At 38.3% G+C, this 24,616-nt stretch overlaps 1 protein-coding gene across 1 annotated transcript in view; it reads left to right on the plus strand.

The window, feature by feature from the left end:
• Positions 1-17,102: 17,102 nt before the first annotated feature.
• The window catches only part of LOC108534111 (glycine receptor subunit alpha-2), a 53,983-nt gene continuing 46,469 nt past the window's right edge, over positions 17,103-24,616 (plus strand). Inside the window, exon 1 of the mRNA XM_017879254.1 lies at positions 17,103-17,258. Coding sequence (XP_017734743.1) covers positions 17,139-17,258 — 120 coding nt within the window. The 5' untranslated portion in view covers positions 17,103-17,138. The remainder of the gene's footprint in view (positions 17,259-24,616) is intronic.

A 24,616-nucleotide genomic window follows, 5' to 3' on the forward strand; every position in this document is an offset into this window, starting at 1 on the left:
AGCCAAACCTTATCATTCTGCCCCTGGCCCCTCCAAATCTCATGTCCTCACATTTCAAAACCAATCATGCCTTCCCAACAGTCCCCCAAAGGCTTAACTCATTTCACCATTAACTCAAAAGTCCACAGTCCAAAGTCTCATCCAAAACAAGGCAAGTTCCTTCTACCCATGAGCCTGTAAAATCAAAAGCAAGTTAGTTACTTCCTAGATACAATGGGGATACAGGCATTGAGCAAATACAGCCATTCCAAATGGGAAAAAATTGGTCAAAACAAAGGGGCTACAGGCCCCATGCAAGTCCAAAATCCAGCAGGGGCAGTCAAATCTTAAAGTTCCAAAATGATCTCCTTTGACTCCATGTCTCACATCCAGGTGACTCTGATGCAAGAGATAGGTTCCCATGGTCTCAGGCAGCTCTGCCCCTGTGGATTTGCAAGGTACAGGTCCCTCCTGGCTGTTTTCACAGGCTGGCATTGAATGTCTGCAGCTTTTCCAGGTGTACAGTGCAAGCTGTCGGTGGAGCTATCATTCCGGGGTCAGAAGGACGGTGGCCCTCTTCTCATAGGTCCACTAGGTGGTGCCTCAGTAGGGACTCTGTGTGGGGGCTCCCAACCCACGTTTCCCTTCTCCACTGCCCTAGCAGAGGTTCTCCATGAGGACATCACCCCTACAGCAAACTTCTGCTTGGACATTCAGGTGTTTCTATACCTCTTCTGAAATCTAGGCAGAGGCTCCCAAACCTCAATTCTTGACTTCTGTGCACTCACAGGTTCATCACCACGTGGAAGCTGCCAAGGCTTGAGGCTTGCACCCTCTGAAGCCACAGCCTGAACTCTATGTTGGACCCTTTCAGCCACAGCTGGAGTGGCTGGGATACAGGGCACCAAGTCCTGAGGCTGCACACTGCAAACAGCACAGCAACCCCAGGACCAACCCACGAAACCACATTTTCCTCCTAGGCCTCTGGGTCTGTGATGGGAAGGGCTGCTGCCAAGGTCTCCAACATGCCCTGGAGACATTTTCTTCATTGTCTTGGTGATTAATATTTGGCTCCTTGTTACTTATGCAAATTTCTGCAGACAGCTTGAATTTCTCCTCAGAAAATGGGATTTACTTTTCTATTGCATTGTCAGGCTGCAAATTTTCCAAACTTTTATGCTGTTTCCCTTTTGAAATTGAATGCCTTTAACAACACTCAAGTCACCTCTTGAATGCTTTGCTGCTTAGAAATTTCTTCCACCAGATCCTCTAAATCATCTCTCTCAAGTTCAAAGTTCCACATATCTCTAGGCCAGGGGCAAAATGCCACCAGTCTCTTTGCTAAAATGTAACAAGAGTCACCTTTGCTCCAGTTCCCAACAAGTTCCTTATCTCCACCTGAGACCACCTCAGCCTGGACCTTATTGTTCATATCACTATCTGCACTTCAGCAAGTCTCTAGGAAATTCCAAACTTTCCTATATTTTTCTGCCTTCTTCTGAGCCCTCCAAACTGTTCCAACCTCTGCCTGTTACCCAGTTCCAAAGTCACTTCCATATTTTTGGCTATCTTTTCAGCAATGTCCCACTCTACTGTACCAATTTACTGTATTAGTTTGTTTTCACATTGCTGATAAAGACATATCTAAGACCGGGCAATTTAGAAAAGAAAGAGGTTTAATGGACTTATAGTTCCATGTGGCTGGGGAGGCCTCACAATCATGGTGGAAGGCAAGGAGGAGCAAGTCACATCTTATGTGGATGGCAGCAGGCAAAAGAGAGCTTGTGCAGAGAAACTCCCATTTTTAAAACCATCAGATCTCGCAAGACTTATTCATCACTATCATGACAACAGCACGGGAAAGACCTGCCCCAATGGTTCAATTACCTCCCACCAGGACCCTCCCACAACACATGGAAATTTAAGATAAGATTTGGGTGGGGACACAGCCAAACCATAGCACTGTTAAAATCTTTAATTGATGTCCTGTCAACAGGAGTAATTTGTACCTTCATAATATCCACATCCTTATAGGCTCAAAATGTAACTGTGACTCTGTCTTCCTAAGGAGCTCAGGGTGGGACAGATTATTTATACAATATTTCTGCAAATAAGGTGCTCTCATCTGACCCCAGGAGAGTTGGCATATGCTGAATAATTATTGCATAGTATTAGACAGGAAATACTAGTTTCTGTTTCAGCTCCATCATTCTAATTTTATAAATTTAAAACTAGCTGTGCAGAGCAAAAAGGGAAGTGATGGGTGTTAAATGATATGGGTAATATAGGTCTTAAATTGATTTGGTACTTACTGCTTGAAGACTGTTTTTTGATTGATGTCAACACTCCATTCTTACTGGTGATAGGAAGCCATCCAGGCATAGGATATTTGCTAGTAAAAAAATTTTTTTCAGGATGTGTGGTTTCTTTGCTATCCTGGTTCTAAATGGCAATGATGTGACAGGCATCATTTTTGTGATAGGCTCTCCTGATCTAACTTGGGGTTTGAGTCATTTGTTTCGGTAAACTGCAGACCCTGTAACAAGCATTTGGATGCAGTTTATTTGAAAGGTGGTCACAAGAAAGACAAAAGAGAATGTGGAATGTAAATAGTGAAAAGAGAAAAGGCAAACAAGTGTATTACTGAGTTGGTTACCATGAAGGACAACTAGTGTTCAATTCTGCTAGAGATCCTCTAAAAACTGTGTAGAATTCTCTTCAGACTTGCCCCAACAAGTACCAGGAAATCCAGGGTCTTTATCCACCAACTCCCATCCTTCCATGGTTGAGGACTGCCCCTGGTAGTGTTCTAGGCTTCCTTGCATGCATGTCAAGAAAGTTTCTAAGGTACCAGAGAAATCTCTTAGGCAGAAAAGCAGAGCTTGGGGTGAGTTGCTGAGGGTTTATGTGAGAATTGTCCATTGAATCTGCAAGTAAACTCAGTGTATCTGCTATGCACATGGTATTGCACGTGCAATTGTTTTTCCTGAATTAGTACTATTTGCTTCTAAGCAAGTAATTCACTATTTTAGGCAAGTCTTGCCTGGCACATAGAGTCATTCAATGAATAGACATTATCAGATGATACTGAAAGTGCTAAGAAGGCGGAGTAGAGGGCCTGAAGGCTGTTACTGGGACTCACAGCTCTGATCACCTTGAAATTGGGAACACATACTGCTATTGACGTGGTTTCCTCTCTCATCACTTTTTATTTCCCTTGAGTCACAGAATCTTAGAATAGCAGAACTCTTAGAAATTATCAGTCCAATCCTTTTATATCCCCAAGTGGGAGGATGAGGCCCCAAATCGTGAAATAATGTGCCCAAATTTGCAATGTTAGCCAGTGGCAAAGCTGAGGTCCACATTTTTTGGCATCTTCTCATGGCTCTCTCCAACACAGGCTTGCTGCTTTCTCTTACTTTAGAAATCATACTTGATTTCCACCAAGGGACTGAGATTGATCTAAACTTTCTGAAGCAGATGTATGCAACTGATATGTTAGAAACTGAGGCACTCAATGAGCCCAACCAAAATATTTTCACACTTATACTTTATCTTTCAAGCATTCTGTACACTTCCATATTGAAAAATAACAATGCTGTCTGATGGCATGGCCTTTTCATTTCTTCAAAGAGCTTACACATATACTTATGTCATTTTATTCAAAAGGCAGTAGGATTTCTTTTTAATCATTACAGACTCCTGTAGGCTAGTATCTATTGCAAATAAATATCTAATTATTAGTGGGTGATTTGTGCTTCTGGTTTTTTTGGGTAAGCAGAAAGGAATGGAGCTGACTTGTATCAAAACACTGCTCAACTATAGGAAGTGGATACAGTAGAGACATAATTTTGGTAATTTTTTACTAACAAAAAGTGAGGTCAACAGCCCAGCCAGAAGCTTTTGAACCACATTAATTACAAACCTTTGACTGACCTGTAACTTCTTTTCTTGTTTTCTCCTTCTCACACGGAACCTGGAGCATGGTGGGTGCCTGGAATTTTTCCATTTCAGTTTCACTTTGAATAGTATGAAACAGTAGGTAGCTGATTAGCTTCAAGAGCTTTAGGCTAGAACACATTAGGCTTGAGTGCCCAGAGTCCCATGCCAAGAAGGGAAGGTTTCTGGCAAGTTGGCTCCTATCGAGACATCCTTGATGACCTGCGGCTTCCACTGTGAGCTCACATTAAAGTACAGAGCTGACACTAAACCAGTCCACAAGCCAGAGTCTGGGTGGGAAAGCTTTTTGGCTACCACTGACTCTACCATTCAATTGAAATTCATATTTCACACTATACTCTCATATGTTAAATACTCTATGGCCCTCCACTAAAGGAATCCTGTTCTCATCTCCAGGATGTAGCATCACAGTGGTCAAAGGATTCAGGTGCATTGGTGGGGGAGTTCAGCACCAGGAGGGGCCTCTTTGTACCCTGGAGTTATCACAAGATTCTAGGTATTTTGGGGAAATGATTTCTCCATCACTGCAAGTTGAACCGGGCTTCTAAGACTGCCTCTATTTTGTAGTCCAGAATCACCCATTCCCTACATATCTTACCCACTGGTCATCTCAGGAGTACATCATCCATGATTGTTATAAGATGATGACGCATCTGCACATAGTCACTCAACACAGGTATACCCACTCACTTTGGTAAGGTTCTGAGTTTGAGAAATGTTCAGGGGTGAAAGGTTTGGCCACTGCTTCCTTCCTGATTTGGCTCCTCATCCCACTATAGGAGGCATAGGCAACTTGGAAATCATAAACCAACAAGCTCAGTACAGGGAGTGGAGACCTGTCAGTTCTTCTATATTCCTCCGCCCATCACTATAAACCTTACCCACCATTCCAAGGCCTTTACAAATAACAGTTATTAAACTTCCCTCTTTTATTTCCTTGCTTGTAAGTATGAATTTTGAACCTAGGATAGGGTGGGGAGTAAACGCACAAATAGTATACAAGTAGTTGAGGCACTAATTGCTGACTGAGAAAACGAATGAAGATTGTGGTTATCTGCCATCTATGAACACTTATCTTCACAGTATGTCCATGGCTGTAGGTGTGACAGCACTACTGCTGTTTCTTGCTTGCCAGTCCCACTGCATGTACCTTCTCACCACTTTTCCACATCAGATGTTGTCATCTGGTGTAACCACAGTCTGTGAGTAATTCTCCTGACTCATCGCCAGACAGGGAGGTTCCCACAGGGGTCAGTGAGGCAGAAAAGGAAAGAATTTGGAGTCAAGCCAGACTTAATGCAAATCGCAGCTCAACCATTCTTTTGCTGTGTGAACTTGGTAAAGTTAATGAGTGAACCCAGTTTCCTTATCCTTATAATGGAGATAACTCATAGAATGCTGGTGGTGTAAGCTTTTTGTTGATGATAGCAGTGGTGGTGATTTTGTTCTGTTTGCTTTTTGTAACAGTATGTATCAGTCCCCATGATACACAGGAGTGCTCACTGCAATACAGTTCCATTTATGTGAACTTAGATTATGTGAATTTAAAACACAGCAATATAAAACACTAACAAAGTCTTAGTCCATGCACAAAACATGAAATCCAAGATATTCTACTTTACGTTATTCCTCTGGGGAAAACTGCCTTGAATTATGCAAGTTTTGAATTATGCAATGTCTTCAGGGGCTCGTCCCTTACAAGCCAATGTGTCTGAGAATCTACAATCTGCCAAATGAGTGCTAAGATTTATATAAAGTATCTTATTCAATTCTTCAATGACCCCATGAAGCTGGAATGTGTGGGCCCCTACTTTGATATGAAGAAATCAAGATTCCAAACGGTTAATTTTCCAAATTCATTGGTCATTCACCTAGGATTCAAATCCAAGTTGGGCTAGCTTCAAAATGTTCCTTATTTTCAGTTTCTTCCTTTCTTCCATATCTTCATGGTCTCCCCAGTTTTTCTCCTCTCTTTCTCTTTCTCTCTCGCTCTTTCTTTCATGCGCGCGCGCACACACACACACAACACACACACACACACTGACTACACAAACATTTATTAAGTGAAGCATCATCTCATCATCTCCCCAAAGCCCATTGTTGTCTTTCCAATACTGAGATCACCCAATTGGCTCTTTTCTTCATTGAGATTGTTTTTCCACCAGTGGGCAATTTGTTCCGAATCCCCACTTCCCCCTTATTCCTGCCCTTGATGGATAACAAACATACATCACTTGTTTTGTCACTGAAGGTGCAGGCACAGGAAGCAGACTATGGCAGGAATCAGTGTGCTTGTCTATCAGCCAAAAATGTAGTGACATGGCAGACATAAGCACAGGGAAGAAGATGTTGCATTGCCCTACTTCCTCCAGATGCTAACCCTTCCTTCACCTTGACTCTCTCAGATGCCTACATTTGCCAGAGGCTGAGACTTGGGGGTGCCTTTCTGCAGAGTGTCCCTATGGTGCCTCTAACAATGGATATCACCTGGTGTTGCTTGTGTATTCCAGGGCTGGCAGTTTTACTCTTCTTGTACCTCTCCACCCATGAAACTCACATGGATAGTAAGTTTTGGCAAGCTACTTTAAACAATTTTCTGACCACCATAATGAAGAGAAATATATTCATCTTTAGAAATAATATCAACTCACTAGACCTGTGTACCATCCAATGCCCAACAAACTAATTGGTCCTCAAAGATCCATTTATAATTGATCGGTTCCTGCAGATACCAGCCTTAGAGGCATTGCCACCCAATGTCTATTTCTGCAAGCAGCACTTTCATAAGTAATTCTTTACTTAACCATTCGGCTTAGAACCCAACAATAATATTAGATATGGAGAGAAAATGGGGTGAGGGTGGTGACACTGGGATGGGCCAGGTAGTCAGTGCTGTCATCATCCATCTCTGCCAAGGAAATCTGATTTTCCCAGCATTAAACGGCAGGTGTGAGCTCTTTAATTAGGCAATAAAAATGGCAACTTGTTGTGGGGAGGGGGGTCGTGGGGAGGGATAGCATTAGGAGATATACCTCATGTATACGAGTTAATGGGGGCAGCACACCAACATGGCACATGTATACATATGTAACAAACCTGCACGTTGTGCACATGTACCCTAGAACTTAAAGTATAAAAAAAAAAAGAAGCCATATAGAACTTTAGACTCCCATGAAAAAAAAAAGATAATTGACTGCTTAAAGCAAAAAATGAAACTGATGCATTGTTAGGTTTATAATGTATGTAGAAATAAAATGTAAAACATAAATAGCACAAAGTCTAGTAATGAAGAAGTGAAAGTATACTGTTATAAGGTTTACTGTAAGTAAGGTTTGGCATTCAATATGAGAGGTGTGGCATCTCTAATTTATCTCTATAAACCCTAAATCAATCACTAAATTAACGAAGAGTTATAGCTAAAAGAATAACAAAAGAGATAAAATGGAGTCATAATATTCAATCCAAATGGTGGTAAATAAAGACAATAAAGGAGAAGAAAGAAAAGATGAGAAAACAGAAAAAAGGCAAGGTGGTAAATTTAAAGCCAGCTAGAGTAATAATCACACTAAACATAAATGGCCTAAATGCTCCAATTAAGAGGTAGCAATTGTCAGACTGGTTTAAAAATCAAGAGTCAAATATAACAAACATGTTAAAACTAAAAGAATTGGGGATATAGTGTGCTAACACTGATTAAAAGAAAATTGAAGTGGCTATATTAAAACTAGACATAGTAAATATTCTTGCTTTTTAGAGCAAACAATACTAACAGTAATAAGCAGGGTCATTTTCTACTGATAAGAGGGTCAATTCAGTAAGTGGACATAACAATTATAAATATATATGCACCTAATGACAAACTCCAAAATGTATGAAACAAAAACTGATAAAACCACAAGGAGAACTAGACAAGTCACAATCCACACAGGCAGAGATTTCAACCTTCTCTCTCAATAACTGATAGAATATATGAACAGAAAATTAGTAAGGATATTAAAGGCTTGACACAGACTATCAACCAATTGACATAATTGAAAATTACAGACCAACACCAACAGAATTACTTTCAAGTTCACACAAAACATTTACAAAATGAGCCCATAATCTCTGGGACATAAATCAACCCTCAATAAAATTAAAAATTGTATTAGTTTGTTCTCATGCTGCTAATAAAGGCATACCCAAGACTGAGTAATTTGTAAAGGAAGAGGTTTAATTACTCACAGTTCAGCATGATTAAGGAAGTCTCAGGAAATATATAATCATGGCAGAAGACAAAGGGGAAGCAAAGCACCTTCTTCACAAGATGGCAGGAAGGAGAAGTACTCAGCGAAGGGGGGAAGAACCCCTTATAAAACCATCCGATCTTGTAAGAACTCACTCAATATCATGAAAACAGCATGGAATAAACTGCCTCTATGATTTAAAAAAAAAATGTCAACTTGGCAGTAAATCTATAAACATGAAATTGTACAGCACCATGAATCTTTGGCACTAGGATTAATTTGACTATCTGTATTTTTTTCTCATGATACACTTACTGAATATAGGTAAGAGACCAAACAGAAAAAGCAAAGCCAGAATTCTCATTACCACCTCTGTTAATTACTAGCCATATAAAGTTTAGATATGCATTTAATAAACTCATTTCCCCCCAAAATGGGAATGGAAAGCATGATGGTATACTTTATAGCACTCAATAAAAGATAAGTTGATTGGAGCTACCAAAGCCTTCTATTTTATGTAACAGAAGCACATCTCAGGCTACTGTGGCCAACAGGTATCTCTCATTTCAACAGCTGCATTAATCAAGGTTAATTAAATATTTTCCACATATAAATTAGATACAATGAAATTGTACTGTACAGAAGAAAAAACTTCTATTCTGCTTTATCAATAGTTTTCAGGCATAGTTTGAGAATAATTAAACATTTTTTATTTGTATAAACGTAAGTGGCACAAGTGCAATTTTGTTACATGGATATATTGTGGAGAATAATTAAACATTGACTCAAGCAGGTGGATATGAGGAATCATTCCACTTTAAGAAAGAATATCTGAATATTTTGAGATTGCCCTATGAATACATTTTGTTTCTTTTCTATTACAAAACAACACTTGATCATAGTCATTTGTGATTTTTCTCCACTGTAGTGAACTGCTCTCTGTACGTGTTCATTAGCAATCCTCCTTGATTAGCTGCTGGAGGAATGGCACAGTTCTCTGGGGTCAGCCTAGGGGCTAGGAATGTGGATATACTTTAGTTGGCACATTATCATATGGAAGTGCCTTGCCCATGAGGAATGGAGAGGGCATCCAAGCTGTAAGGACATTCAAGTAATCCTTGTACAATGGTGACTCATTATTCTGTCCTGGGGATAAACATCATGTACAAAATGTCCCAACCAATAACAGCAACTGGCTTCATGGCACAGGAAATAGTATAGTGTCTGAACACAGACAAAACAAATTGTGGGGCTAAAGGAAATAAATTCATGACTTGATTTTCCACTTTGAAACTGAAATAAGGATGTAATTCATGAAAAAAAATTGACTCTATTAAACTTGCCAAAGTTTTCAAAAATGCCAAGACAGTATTAAAATAATATTAATGGGAAACACCTCTAAGAAATGTCTATATAATGCCAAACAACTGAGCAACTAACCAAATTCCATGATCTCACTTATCTGTTCAAACAACAGATAAATGCTTATCTAGCACCATGAAACCCTAAACCACTTGACTGGTTCTACTTTCCCACCAGATATATTTGCAAACTACGTAAGTTGTAAAGTCATATAAATGATAAGTATTCTCCTTTCCCTTAATGAAAATAAATCCAGAGTAATTTGGATATCAACAACTGTCATCACCAAAAGACCAAAACTATATTTTTCTTCTTTTTAGTTGTCTTTTTTTTCTGTAGCTTACCCTTCATATAAAGCAATAATTGTGAAAGAAATTTGAATTTATATAGCACTTGGAAAATGTGACAGTCAACAAAACCTTATGGGGACACTTACTATATGCACAAAAACGTCCTTGGTGACATGGATACAGAAGACATTACTGGATCTATATTCCCCCAAGTATCCTATACTTTAGTTGGGTGGATAAAACACATACGCATGAAGCAAAGACTAAACTGGATGATTCTATCTTTAAGTGCATTACAAATGCTAAAGACGGGCAAGGCTGCCGTGGGCTAGAATAGGCAAAGAAATTATCACCTTGGAGATGGAATTTGGTCTACTCCTTGAAGAATTATCTGGAAATAAACAGAAATAAAATGTGGGAAATGTTCCTATGCTGGGAGAAGGGTTTTTCTACCTTATAACACTATTAACATTTGGGACTGGGTAATTATTTGTCATAAAGAGCTGTCCTTTGCATTGTTGCGTATTTAACAGCATCCCTGGCCTCAACCCACTAGAAACCAGAGCAACTCTTTACTTCCCAGATGAAACAACCAAAAACATCTTCTGACACTGCTGAATGTTCTTGGGAGCAACATCACTTCTGGTTGAGAACTACTGGGCTAGACATAGTTGCCTAGGATTTTGTTTGTTTTGTTTTGCTTTCTCTCTCTCAGGGTTTTCCAACCTCAGAATTATTAGCATTTTAACTGGATGTCTTTGTTTTGGATGCTGTCCTGTGCATTATAGGATGGTTAGAAGCATCCGTGACCTCAACTACTAGATGCCAATAGCACTGCTCCCTGGTTGTGACTACCAAAAATATCTCCAGACATTGCCAAATGTCCCCTGGAGTGAAAAGTCAACCTCATTTAGGAACTACTGGTGTAGACAAAGTCATCACTGGGAATGGATTTGGCTTACTCAGGGCTAAGCAAAGTTGCTTAAACAAAAACCAAGCTTGTGTTACGAAAAAGTGCCATAAGATTGATTAACTAGGATAGACACATGCTGTGCGGGGCCTTGAATACCAGAGACTGCAATAGGCAGCCACAGTAATTCCTAAGCAGATGTGTTTCAAAATGAAATTGGGGTTATAAATTTAATTTCACAGAAGCAAAAGACTAGGTGCCATGAGGAAGAACTGAATACAGGTGGACTGGTTAGGAAGTTGTTATAACTAGGCATTAGGTGTTGATGGATAGGATTAAAGTGATATCTTTGGAATGGAGAGAGTAAAGAGTAAACCCAGGGTTGCTTTATAGACAGAAATGTTGAGTCTGTGCAATAGATTGAGTATTAGAGATGAAGACAACGGAGGGGGAAACAGTGGCAAAACCAGGTTGCTAGTGAGAAGGAAGATTTAAATGAGATGAATAAGAAGGAGGTGGCATTTAATATGTTTAATTTTGCAAATACTAACTGTAGCTATTTTAGAATTATCACAGAATGCTAGTGAGAGGTCAGGACTGAGGGAATAATTTGAGAACTTTGGAAACACAAAACCTTCATATCCTGAATAAATTCATCCACTCCTATAGCTTTCTTCTTATTCCTGTAGCTCGATAAAATAAAAATTTCCTTCTCACTCACATTATACTCTACTGTGGGGTGGGTGGCTCTAGGTCTTTTGGGGATCCAATCTTCTTCCATCTTATGGCACTGCCATCTTAAACAGGTGACACCTAAGGTGGCCGCAGAAGGTACAGTCCTAAGGGCCTCATGGAAGATTTTAGAGGTCCTAACATGTATAACTTCTGCCCATATTCCATTGAGGATCCAAGAGAAGTGGAAAATCTAGCTTACTGGTAGAGGAAATGAAATTTAGAAGAAAATAGCCAGTCTCTGTTATAGCACTCAACATACACACACCACCACCACCACTACCCTGACACACAGAAATAAGAAGAAAGCTATAGGAGTGGATTAATTCATTGAGGATATGAAGATAGAGTGAAAACTGAGGAGGAAAGAGTTCAAGAAATGGAAATACCAAATGGAATAAGATGTCCCAAAGAGAGTAAGGAAGATCAGATGATTCAGAGATGATGTTGCTTCAGAGATGTCAGAGAGCCTGGAAGAGAACCAACCTATATAGAGGTGAAAGTGCCAAGAAGAGGTGGGGTAAATTTCCATAAGGAGGATAATGTCTACTTTGCTAAGACTCTTGCTTTCAGAGACAAAACAGCATCATGATAATTGTTTAAAAAGGAAGGAAGGGAGGGAGGGAAGGGAAGGAAGAGAGGAAGGGAGGAAGGGAGGAAGGAAGGAAGGGAAGGAAGAGAGAAAGGTAAGAAGGGAGGAAGGAAGGGAGGAAGGGAGGAAGGGAAGGAAGGAAAGAAGGAACCTTATACATCTATACTCCACCTCAAAACCATCATTAGCTTATCTTAACAAATTTTTGAAACCCCAAACCTATCAGCTTGACTTTCAATGCCTTCCTTTGCCAGCCCAGCCTACCTGTCCACCCGTCACCATTACCTCCCAGGTGCCCAGCATATCCCGGTCACTGGGTTGCTCATTATTTGCAAGACCACCATACTCTCTCCCACCTTTATGGCTTTGCTTTTACAGCTTCTTCTACCCACCAAAGACCTGGCTCTCCTCAAGCCCTAAAACAAGTGCCACACCACCTAGGAATAAAGCCTTTACTGATTTTTCCATCGACATTAACCTCCCCATATTCCACCAGACTTTTTGTCCTTCCTTTACTTTGTCATGTGGAACCATCTACTTTATATCAGTTATATGTTCATGTGACTGTCTCCCTCAGTAGACCATGGGATTCTTAAGTGGTGAGGGAGGGTCACTAAGATGTACAACCCCAATAAAAACAAGATAACACTAAAGTCTAGGTCAGAGGCTGGAAAATGTTTTCTGTGAAGAGCCATATGGTATTTTTGGCTTTGTGGCCATTTGGTTTCTGTCACAACTACTCAACTGTGCCATTTTAGTTCAAAAGTATCCACAGACAATATGTAAATGAATGAATATGGCTGTCTTCAAATAACAATGGACTGAATTTGATCCATGGACTATAATTTGCTGCCCCATGATCTATGTGAATGATACTTTCTGGAGCACAGCATGAGTGCGGTCCCCTGAAATATAATCTGGGAAGTCCTGGGGAGAATTAATATACTTCTTAGTCATATTTGTATCTTTTACCCCATCTCCCACCAGCACCTAGTACAGCCTTCCATGTAATAGGCTCTCAATGTATGTTTTTGTTTTTCTGAATTAAATATGCCTGAAAAGATACCAACTGAGTTAATCATAACAGCATTTTGAGAACTTCATTACCTTTTAAAACTATCTTGCAAGTTTGTAGTAAAGTCGTTCAAGAAGGAATCATGTAAGTCCAAGAATCATAAAAAGAATGTGACAAGGAGGCCGGGCGCTGTGGCTCAAGTCTGTAATCCCAGCACTTCGGGAGGCCGAGACGGGCGGATCACGAGGTCAGGAGATCGAGACCATCCTGGCTAACACGGTGAAACCCCGTCACTATTAAAAAAAAAAAAAAAAAAAAAAGAATGTGACAAGGGAAGATGTGAACTCAAAACATCTAAGGATTAGCAGCTGAAAGAAGAGAATCTGACATCAGAGCTGTGTAAAAGCAACAAAAAGGCATTTCAGTTCTGAGAAACCAGCACCAAGGAACATCACATCATATGTGATAGATGTCTCACAACACCCTCTAAATCCATGTGAATAATGCATTTAATGCCAGCACTTCAATGCTGGAAAGATGTTCATGATTTGGAGGAAACTCAGAGACCAACCAAAATGATTAAAAGACTGGAAGGACTCATTTATGAGCAGCTATAAAAGAAGCCAAATATGAGCTTGGTCTGCTGATTGCTAGAAGAAGATGGAGAAAAGGTGTACAAATTACTGAATGCTGTAAACACTAGGAAGAGGAGGAATGATGGTCAGCTCTATTGGACTTAGCTCTTGGTATGCACATATCTCGGGCATTAACACATTCCTCTCGTTATTGGGTCTTAAAACATTTATAGGCCATCTGAATAATATATAACTGGAAATGCTGTGATTGGTAATGTTCTATTATTACAGGAAAATAGGATTGCTCCAGAAGAGCAAATACAAGACAAACTATTGTTTATTAAGGAAGCAAATGTTCCAGGAATGTTAGGCGAGCTGAGAAAATAAAAACTCACTAATAGTCCACTCTTAGAAGTATCAAATATATACAGTTGTGGGTAACAGTATATCATTCATAACTGTTTAAAGCACAAAGATGCAAAAATAGCTAGATATTTCCTTCCTTCCTTCCTTCTTTTTCATTCATTCATTCAGTCAGTCAGTCAGTCAGTCAGTCATTCAACCATCAGTCCATCTATCCATCATCGATCCATCCACCATGTATTTATCCACCAATCCATCTATCCATCCCACATAACTACTGCCTTTGCACTATTTGCTAGGTCCTGTGCTGGTGATACAAAGTAATACTGCACAGGGCTTAAACTAAAAACAAAACAAAAAAAATAAACCTACAGTCTAAGAGTAGGGTCAGGGAATACTTTAAAATATAATTGGCCGGGCACAGTGGCTCATGCCTGTAATTCCAGCACTTTGGGAGGCCGAGATGGGCAGATCATTTGAGATCAGAAGTTTGAGACCAGCCTGGCCAACATGGTGAAACCCTGTCTCTACTAAAAAATACAAAAGTTAGCTGGGTGTGGTGGCACATGCCTGTAATCCCAGTTACTCAGAAGGCTAAGGCAGGGGAATCATTTGATCCTGGGAGGCAGAGGTTGCAGTGAGCCTAGATCGCGCCCCTGCACTACAGCCTGGGCAACAGTGCAAGACACCATCTCAAAATGTGTGTGTGTGTGTGCGTGTGTGTGTACGCACACACACACTCCAGCCTGGGCAACAGTGTGAGACACCATCTCAAAATATATACATACATATACATGTGTATATGTATATATAGATATATAAATTTGTGTATATATATACAAATTTGTATATGTATATAAAATTGTAAATTGAGTGAGATGAAGGACATCTTCCATGTAAAAAGTGGGCAAAGAAGGAACAGATAAGTTCAATAGAGAGTGATAAGGGAACAAAGAAACGTGGCCCCTAACTCAGATGAGAGAAAGGAGAAAGGTTGGGGACGCTTCCCAGGGGAACTGGTATCTCAGCGAAGTCCTAAAGAATTCTGAGGCGACTATTAATCAGAAGGAGTGGGAATAACCATCCCAGGTAGGAAGAATATTATGTTTCAAGGACTGGAGATAACAAAGTGCTAGATCATTTTGTCACAATACATGTGGATCTGACACAAGTACTTCGGATTGTTTTAGACAAATAGTGTAAGGCAGGTGATGATCTTAAAAATAATAATTAGAATATATTATGATTGTGGGTAAGTTTTATGTTCCTTATTAATTTTTGTTCCTTCCAAAATTTATCCATTCACAAAATCACACCCTTCTCTGGCCAAATAATTGCAAACATTTATAAGGACTTATTCTGTGTTTGAAACTATTCTAAAATCTTTATGTATATTAAGTGATTTTATCCACTTTATGAGGTAGGTACTACTATTGTTCCTATTTTAAAGATGAGGAATAGAGGCAGAGAGAGGTTATATAACACAACTGAGTTATACAGATAGTAGCAGAGCAGCACTTCTTAATTGGGGCATCTTACTCCAGAATCTCTGCTTTTATGTCCACTGTGCTCCTGCAAACCTTCTAATTCAAGAGCCTATTTTCTTATCTTTACTTCTGTAACTCACCTAAAAGTTGATCCAACAAATAATCAGAGACACAGTCAAATATTTTGGGAGAAGAATGTTTATAACAGCAAAATTTATAGTCATAAAATATAAGATAGAAAATAACCTGTATGTCTTACAATGTGAATGTTTAATCACGGTATAGACCATTAGGTAAGCATTAGAAATTATGATCTAGAAGAAAAATAAATAACATGGGAAATGCTCAGTATAAAGGTCAAAGGGAAATGCAAAGATACAAACCTATGATCCTAGCAATGTGTTTGTGTGTGTTCGGAAAGGAAATCCACTAGTCAGACTGAGTTCCAATTCTAGTCTTGACTCTGTCATTTATTACTTTTGTGACCTTGGGTAATAATTTCATCCCTCTTTACCCCAGTTTTCTCATCAGAAAATTGGGGTGAGTTGTTGTAAGGGTTAAAAAATTCACACACGTAAAATGCTTAAAATACTGGCTGGCAAGCACTTGACAGATACCAAAATACAGGAAACTATTTAAAAATTAGAACTGGATTGTACACATTCAGATGGTAGTTTAGTAAGTACTCTTTGTAGTCCAGGATCCAATACTTTATAACTTCATCCAATTATTTTTCCCTTTTAGAGTTGAAAAAATAATTTTAAGTTGAGAGAATGAGGGGCATTTTCCATTGCAAGTAGAAAGTATTTGCTTTCAGAATCTACTTTGTCAAATTATAAGACTTACTAAACACTTAAGCAAACACTGAAGGGTTATCAAAGTTTTCTTTTTAACCAGATACCTTCTCAAGGCTAGATTCCTGATATTTTACTTGGGTTGAATACTTTTAAATTGTGAGGATTTAAAACTATTTAGAACTGTGTTTTCATGTCAGTTAGGATCAGTAAATTGAACAAAATTACAAATTGGCTTCTGAAGAGCCTAAGGCCATACATAGTTTATATCTCATCCATGTTTTGAAATTATCTTAATTATATTGGTTTTTAAACGTTAATTTAAAAACTAGAAGTGAGCAGTTTTAATAATAGCACCCATCTATTTTGCCTCAAAGTTTCGTTTTTCTTTTTTTAATTACAAGAATAATTATTTTTAATTGACAAGTAAAAATTGTATATATTTATGGTGTACAACATGTTTCAATATATGTACACATCATGGAGTGTCTAAATTGAGCTAATTAACATACGCATTATTTCACATATTTATTTGTAGTGAGAACACTTAAAATCTACTGTCATTAAGGAAATTCTTGAAGTCATCTTTGGACCCGGTCTCAGGAATAAAGCTACTGGTTTGGGGGCATGTGACTTTCAGTGCTCTGCCCAGAATCTTCAAAGTAGAATCAATGGCTTAAGCACTTTCTTAAGAAAACGCTGGAAAATCCTTGACCAAGGAAATTAGGTTATTTTGCTGCTCACACCATTAAGAATCTGGTTTCCTGGCAAGCTTTCATAGTCTCTCTCTCTCTCTCTCTCTCTCTCTCTNTCTCTCTCTCAGGTCTCCTATGTAAAAGCGATTGACATCTGGATGGCGGTGTGCCTTCTGTTTGTGTTTGCTGCCTTACTGGAATATGCAGCGGTGAACTTTGTCTCCAGGCAACACAAGGAGTTCCTGCGCCTCCGAAGAAGACAGAAGAGGCAGAATAAGGTATGATTGCCATACCTTCAGTTCAGACAATGTAGAGCTTGAGTTGGTTAGCCAGGCAATGTAATTCAGAAAACAGAAGAGCACACAATAAGCAAGAAGCCAAGGTTAATTTTTGTTCTGATTTATCCTACTACACTGACTTAGTGTTCAGCTTAGGCCTTTAAAATTGGGGAGGACTGTCAGATTCAGCAAATAAAATACATGTCATGGAGTTAAACTGGAATTTCAGATAACAACAAACAATTTTAGTATAAGCACATACCAAATATTGCATGGGACATACTTATACTAAAAATTGTTTATCTGAAATTCGGATGTAACTGGGCTCCCTGTATTTATCTAGCAACTCTAATTGGGGATATATACTCAATTTGACCAAGTTACTTTAAAATCCTGGTTCTTCTAAATATTGACTCTGTGTGTGTGTGTGTGTGTGTGTGTACATCACTGATCTGATTGAGTGTTTTTCATCAATTGCTCTGGCTTTATGTAAATTATGCCGTACCCATGTAGATTGCAACATGATAAATCTAGTGAGACTGATCTCATGATCTCAACTTAAACTTTAGTGCAGAATCCTAAGCTTTACACTGTCCAGAGACTTGAGGTTTGAAATGCATAGCTCAAGATCTCCAGTCCTGTGGTTCCCAAACTTGCCTGCATATTAGAATTGCCTGGGGATATTTTAAAAATCCCAAGCCTTAGACACAACCTTACACCAATTAAATCTCAATGTTAGGAGGGGCACCAGCCTCGGTATTTCTGCAGCTCCCCAGGCAATTCTGGTGTGCAGACGTGCTTGGAAAACACTGTTCTGCTTTATAAACCAATCTTGTAGAGGCTATCAAAAGGCTTGCACCTGTTTTCCATTTCAAACTCTGGGAGAGAAACATACCCCTTGATATGGAGAATGTTACCTCCTGTAACAATACTGCTTGAGAACTAAAGTTAACATTTTATGTACAGTAGAGAGAGAGATTTTTCAAAATCTGTTCCAAAAAATATTTGATAAATTAATCCTGCTGGTGAAGTAATAGTTATATGCTACTCCGTTGGAATGAAAACAAAAATATTCCACAGTCACTATTAATGCTGCAAATACGTAGATGTAAAGCTGAATATCTGTTGTGAGACATTGCTTATATTGAGGAGTTTATGTGGGTATGAGCTCACTGAGTTCTGACTGCATCCACTAAAAGGTCTCCTGCACATACTCTGTGCTGAAAGAGATAAATCTGTCCTGTTAGCTGCCCTGTATCACTCTTCGCTACCTCTCAGGAACATTTTGTCCTGCCATAGATAAGGAAAACAAGTAAACAAGCACAAATATACTCTTTGCTGTACATTACCTTTTAATGTTGTGCCTTTCTCAATTTTCTCCTCACTGCCTCCTTGTTGGTGCTATCATTTCTTTAATCACATTCACAGAAGTCCAGCACACAGCAGCAAAAGTTCAGGATCACTTGTGCCACCCAGAAAATATTCTTACATTATGATGGTATTTCAACACAAAACAGTATAGAACTCATGCTGCAACCGCCTCAGTGGATGGTTTAAGTCCTTCAACAACTTCTTTTACATATGGTAATACTGCTCAGGTTTCCCAAACTCACCTTATCGTAATAAGACTCACCTAGGACCCCTCTGAAACATACTAATTCTCAGTAAAATTCCTTTCAGATGTTGATTTATAAAGTTGGGTGGAATACAAGAATCTGTACTCTTAATAAGCACTCTAGGTGATTCTTATGATGGGATAAATTTAAGAAACACTATCCTGGCTTACTGACTGCATGCTCTCCTAGACCAGAGATGGAAAATGGGTTTCATTTTGCTTCACAATTCTAAATAATTGTTAGGGAATTTTTTAATTACTGTGTGAGGGATTCTTAGACTGTACCTGGGCTCTGTGGGAATGAGATCTGTCATCAATTAGCAATGTCTGGCATTACATAATAACAGATATTAAAGACTAATTTTTAAAAAAGTATAACTAGCAAACAAGTGGGGGTGGATATGGAATAATAAAAAGACAAAATCAATCTAAAAGAAAGAGGGAATGCAGAACAAGACAGATAAAGAGAAAGCAAATAGAGAAGTGGTAGATTAAACCCAAATATATTGAAAATACAGTAAAGGAAAATAGAATAAATACCTCTATTAAAAGACAAACACTTTCAGATTAAATTAAAAAATAAAACTCAACTCTAGTCTGCCTCCAATAGGCACACCTATAATATAAAGACACAAAAAGCTTCAAAGTAACTATGGATAAAGATATATCATGCTAATGCTAACCAAATAAAGCCAGTTTAGCTCCATTAATATTAGATAAAGTAGACTTTAAGACCAAAATTATTATTAGAAATAGAGATATTTCATAATTAAAAGGATCACTTCAATAGGGGGATGTGATTACTATAGATATGTATACAATGAATAACATGGCCTCAGAATACACCAAGTTGAAATTGACAAATATAAAGAAGAAATAGACAAACTCACACTCATAGTGAGGAATTTTAACATACCTCTCAGCAACTGACAGAAAAAAAGCAGACAAAAAGATCAGTAAGGATATAAAATATTTAACAACATAATTAACAAACTACACCCTCAAATGCAGTAAACACATACTTTTCAAGTCAGAAGAAACATTTTGGTACATTTACCATGAGTTGGACCATAACGCACTTCATAACAAATATCAAATCACTGAAATCATATTATCTGATTAAATAGAATTAGGCTAAAAATCAATGATACAAGGATAACTAGAACATCTCTATAAATTGAGAAATAGCCAAATACTTCTGAAATAATTCAGGAGTCAAAAAGAATTCACATTGGAAGTTAGAAAATATTTTGAATTGAAAGATGAATTGTACATATCAAAATATATGAACTGAGCTAAAGCCATGCTTAGTGAAAAATGTATACTTCAAATGCATATTTTATAAAGATAGAAAGCTGAAAATTGATTATCTAAGAATCTATTTCATAGAGATAGAATGAAGAATAAGAAATTCTTATAATAAATTAAATCCAAAAAGTGTAGGAGTGAAAAAAACACAAAGAGCAAAAATAGAAGAATGGTCCATTGAGTTTACTGATTATCTTGTCATGAATATTTTCAACTCAGCATTTGGGAAGAAACCAGATTGCAGTAGTTTAATGTAGGTGAGGATACGGAAAAAGCAAGTATAGATTGGTTGAGAATTTAGCTCTCAAAGGGAGAGAGACGGGGTAAAACAAATTTCTGCACAATCTCACTTCCTGTCATGATTAGACTACTCACAGGTTAAATATATGTATTTATTCAAATTATTCATTCAACAAATGTTTATTGAGCACCTACTATGCTTAAACATGGAAAGCTGTGAATATAGTAGAGAATGAGAGGGACAAAAAAGTAGAAAATGAGGTTGAAGAATAGGTAATTTCAAGATTTATTTGCAGGCCAGTATAAAGGACTTTATTTTATCCTAAGTGATTGGAATCCACTAGTTAGTTTCAATATAGCAAATAGGCTATTGAGTGGATAGTTGTGGTGTCAAGAGTAGCAGCAGATAAGTTAGGAGGCTATTGTAGAACTATAGGTGGAGATGTTGATGGCTTAGATTATGGTATTGGTCATAAGAATGAAGGAAAGTGGTTAGGTTCAGGAATCTTTCATTTGTTCCACAAAAATTTATTTACTTCTTACTATGTGCCAGGCACTGTGTAAATCCTCAGAATACATTGCTTCACAGGACAGAAAAAAAAAATGCAACCTTTTGATGAAACTTACATTCTAGTGGTTATGCTTTGGAGGTAAAACCAATAGGTCATGCTGATGCATTTTATGTGAAGAGGTGAGAAAATGAATTGAATATGATTCACAGATTTTTGGCTTAAGCAACTGGGTAGGTAGTGTTACCATTTATTAAGATGGGGACTATTGTGACAAGTGCAGATTTGGAGTGGAACTCGAGTCATATTTTTATGCTCTTAAATTCAGATGCCCATGAGACATCTCAGTAGAGTTAGCAAGTAATTAGATAGAAATATATGCTCAAGAAAGGGATAACATCTGGAAATGTATATTTGGCAGTGACCAGCAAACAGATACTGTTTTAAATCCACAAAACTAAGTGAGGTTACACATTGAGATAATAGAAACAAAAAAAGTTCTGAGAATGGAGCATTCCATCATTTAGAAAGCCTGTCTAGAGTGGATTGGGCAGAAAAAGGAACAAAGGAAATGGTGGCAAACCTTAGATATCACTTGCAATTGCCTTTACTGTGCAGGGGAACATAGAAGATGGTATAGAATAAAATGTGTGCTCATGGGGGGATATTTTTTTCCAAAATGTAAGATAAAAGAATGCGTTTGACAAAGGAAAGTCTCATGAAAAGGGAGGTATTCACACTGCAGTGAAAGGAGGGCATAATTTCAAGGACAAATGTCTTGAGAAGGTGAGAAAAAATTCAAAGCAAAGGGTCAGGGTTGGCATTACATGGAGACAATTATTTCATCAATTGTAGTAATGACTTAAATTATTGCCAGTTCATAGATGAAGATACTAAAGCACAAATAGGTTAAATAGCTTGCTCATTCTCATGAGCCAAGAAGTGGCGTAGTGGGTCTGAAGTGAGATACTGTGTTCCCAGAGTCTGTGTGCTTCACCATTGTACAAACAAAATGGGAGAATGACTATGGTTGCTAGTCAATTGATATGTCCAATGATGGCAGGATGTAGCAGCTCCTAACTAATAGCTCCTATTATGTGCATGAATTCTGAGGCTAGCTATCAGCTAAGAGTATGGTGGAAAGAAGAAATATAGGTTTGAGGAAGAAGGATCAAGTATTAAATAGTAGTTTGGGAGGGTAAAAAAGCCATTGCTCCAAGAAGAGTGATGGGGCAGAGTGCTGAGGCAGAGGCAATGGGAGTGCCCATATGAGAATTGTGGTTATGACTTTAAAGTGTGAACAATCAGGAGGTATGTGTTTTCCCCCAGCAAGCTTCCAGGATCAGATTCAGGTACTGAGATAACAGGTACTTGGGTTTAACTACAATTGAAGTTTTGCCAAGTGAGCAGGAAAGTGAGTGGAAGACAAAGAGAAGATGATAGAGGAGTTGAAAGAAGAGAATGTAGAAGGGAAGAAGGAAGGAAGAAAGAAACAAAGGAGAAGGAAGGGAGGGAAAGTGGGAGGGAGGGAGGGATGGAAGTGAAGTTAAGGGAGGTTGCATGGCAGTAGTTGCAGTGATGAACCAGAAATTCTGAGGTGGATAGAGAGGGGAGAACATGGAAGAGACACTGTATTCAAGAGAGAGAAAGAGAGAGATTCAAAAATTAAGACTTCACAGGAAGTAAAGACAAAGATAAGGCTATGATCATAAATAAGCATATGTAACTAAGGTTGGGTTGAGAAAAAAGTATTGACAGCAAGGCAGTCCAGGAATTGGAAGGCTGAGGATGGGGTCTATTATCCATATGAATATTGAAGACCCCCCCAGAAAAGACGACATTAGTATGAGTGTTGGGTTGACAGGGAAATGGATGCTAAAGTCATCAACTAATAAAGGAGTGCAACCAATAAAGGATAACAGCACAGATAGATAACGGCGGTGATAAGGAAAATCAGTAGTGAAGTCTAATCACCTGAACTTCAGAGACGCCAAAGGAGCTGGGTTTGAGGAAGGAGGAAAAAGATATGGTTTGGGCATTGCAGTGGGGAGCAAAAGGGATACCTTAGGTTAAAAGATGTCTTAGAGATGCCAGTTGGCAGTTACAATCTCTGCTATGTTTATTGAGAAATGCAAGTTTGCATGTTTGACATGGAGATGTTCTTAAGTTTGTGTATCTCAAAATGGCTATTCAGAACACGATGTTTTATTACCAAAGTTAAGTCTTGGGGGGTGTTGAAGAGTAAATCAAATCACGCTTGACCTTTACAGTCAAGGTTCCTAATTATCACTGATGATTGAATTTTGAAAAAATAGGCAAGAGATATTTCCAATTATTTGTCCCTTAGGAAAGGCAGCATTTTCAGGTTTTAAAAAAATCTGAACCATGGTTAGGAAAAAAAAAATAACAAGAACTAACATTTATTGAGGGTTTACTATATGCCAGGTACTCTTCTACATTCTTTACATATAGTAATTCATTTAATCACCACTACAACTGTGTGAGTAATGCAATCATACAGCCCAGTTTGCCTGGAGAAGTCTTGATTTAGGCCTATTTTTCCAATACCTTGTGTGATTTAGAATTTGTCCTGGATTACTCATTTTAAACAAAATGTTTTCCATTAATAGTTGCATTAAAATAAATGGAAACGGGTTTGGTTGAACTCCACTTTATAGACCTGGATTCTGTCATAGTGTGATCCTCCAGTATAGGGATATGCATGTGCCCTGAACAAGTTCTCACTTTAACACATGGTGAAATCTAAAAAATAATACTAATAATAATCACTACTATCCAGGCATCTTTTCTTGATGTGTCCCAGATGCAGTGGCATAACTAACACTCCCTTTCCAGGATAGCTGGCGGGGAGCTTGCTTATAAAATGAAGTGCAACTGGACACCAGAGGCTGGGGACAGGTCTCTATCAGTGATGGGTCACTGCTGCCCCTACTGGTCACTTGGGATACCAGCTTTGTTCTACGGCATGGCATGCAAAATCCATGAAGCCACCAGGCTACCACTTCGTAGGGTCAGTGGAAAAGATGGAAAATCACAGGTTCCATAAACATAAAACAAAAAGGAAAGAAAGACTGAGCAGTCTTGCTGTTGAGCATCTGAATGCTCATAATTGAGTGATTTTGTCATTTTTTGTATGATATAAAACCATTTTAACTATGTTTTATTGTTTGATAAAACTTTTTTTACTTTGCAATCGTCAACATTACAGAGTTGTAATGTCTGTCAGTGCCACTTGCCACTATCAAAATTGTCCTTGTTTGAATTAAATTAAGTGAATTACCTAATAACAATTAAGATACTGTTCTATCTCAATTTACAGATGAGGAAACTAATGCAAAAAGAAAATAGGGTGAGACAAGGTGAAGTAAATAGGGTGAGGCAAGGAGAAGCAAATAGGGTGAGGCAAGTGAGTCACACAAGTACAGGGTCAGATCCTGTTTTATTTTTTATTTAATGTTTTGTTCACCATGGATTTTTCATATTAATAATTTGATATTTTAAAACATTACATTAAATATCATTTGAGTACTGGAGTTTTGGGTACCCCCTCAAATTTTGCCCCTGAGGCCTCACTTGTTTTCTCCTAGTTTGGGGCCCACCTAGTCATGAACTACTAAATTAATTTTCACAGAAATGCATTGTGGCCTGAGTTTTTTTTTTTTTTT

Source organism: Rhinopithecus bieti, unplaced genomic scaffold, assembly GCF_001698545.2.
Source record: "Rhinopithecus bieti isolate Rb0 unplaced genomic scaffold, ASM169854v2 scaffold_1469, whole genome shotgun sequence".
Taxonomy (NCBI): domain Eukaryota; kingdom Metazoa; phylum Chordata; class Mammalia; order Primates; family Cercopithecidae; genus Rhinopithecus; species Rhinopithecus bieti.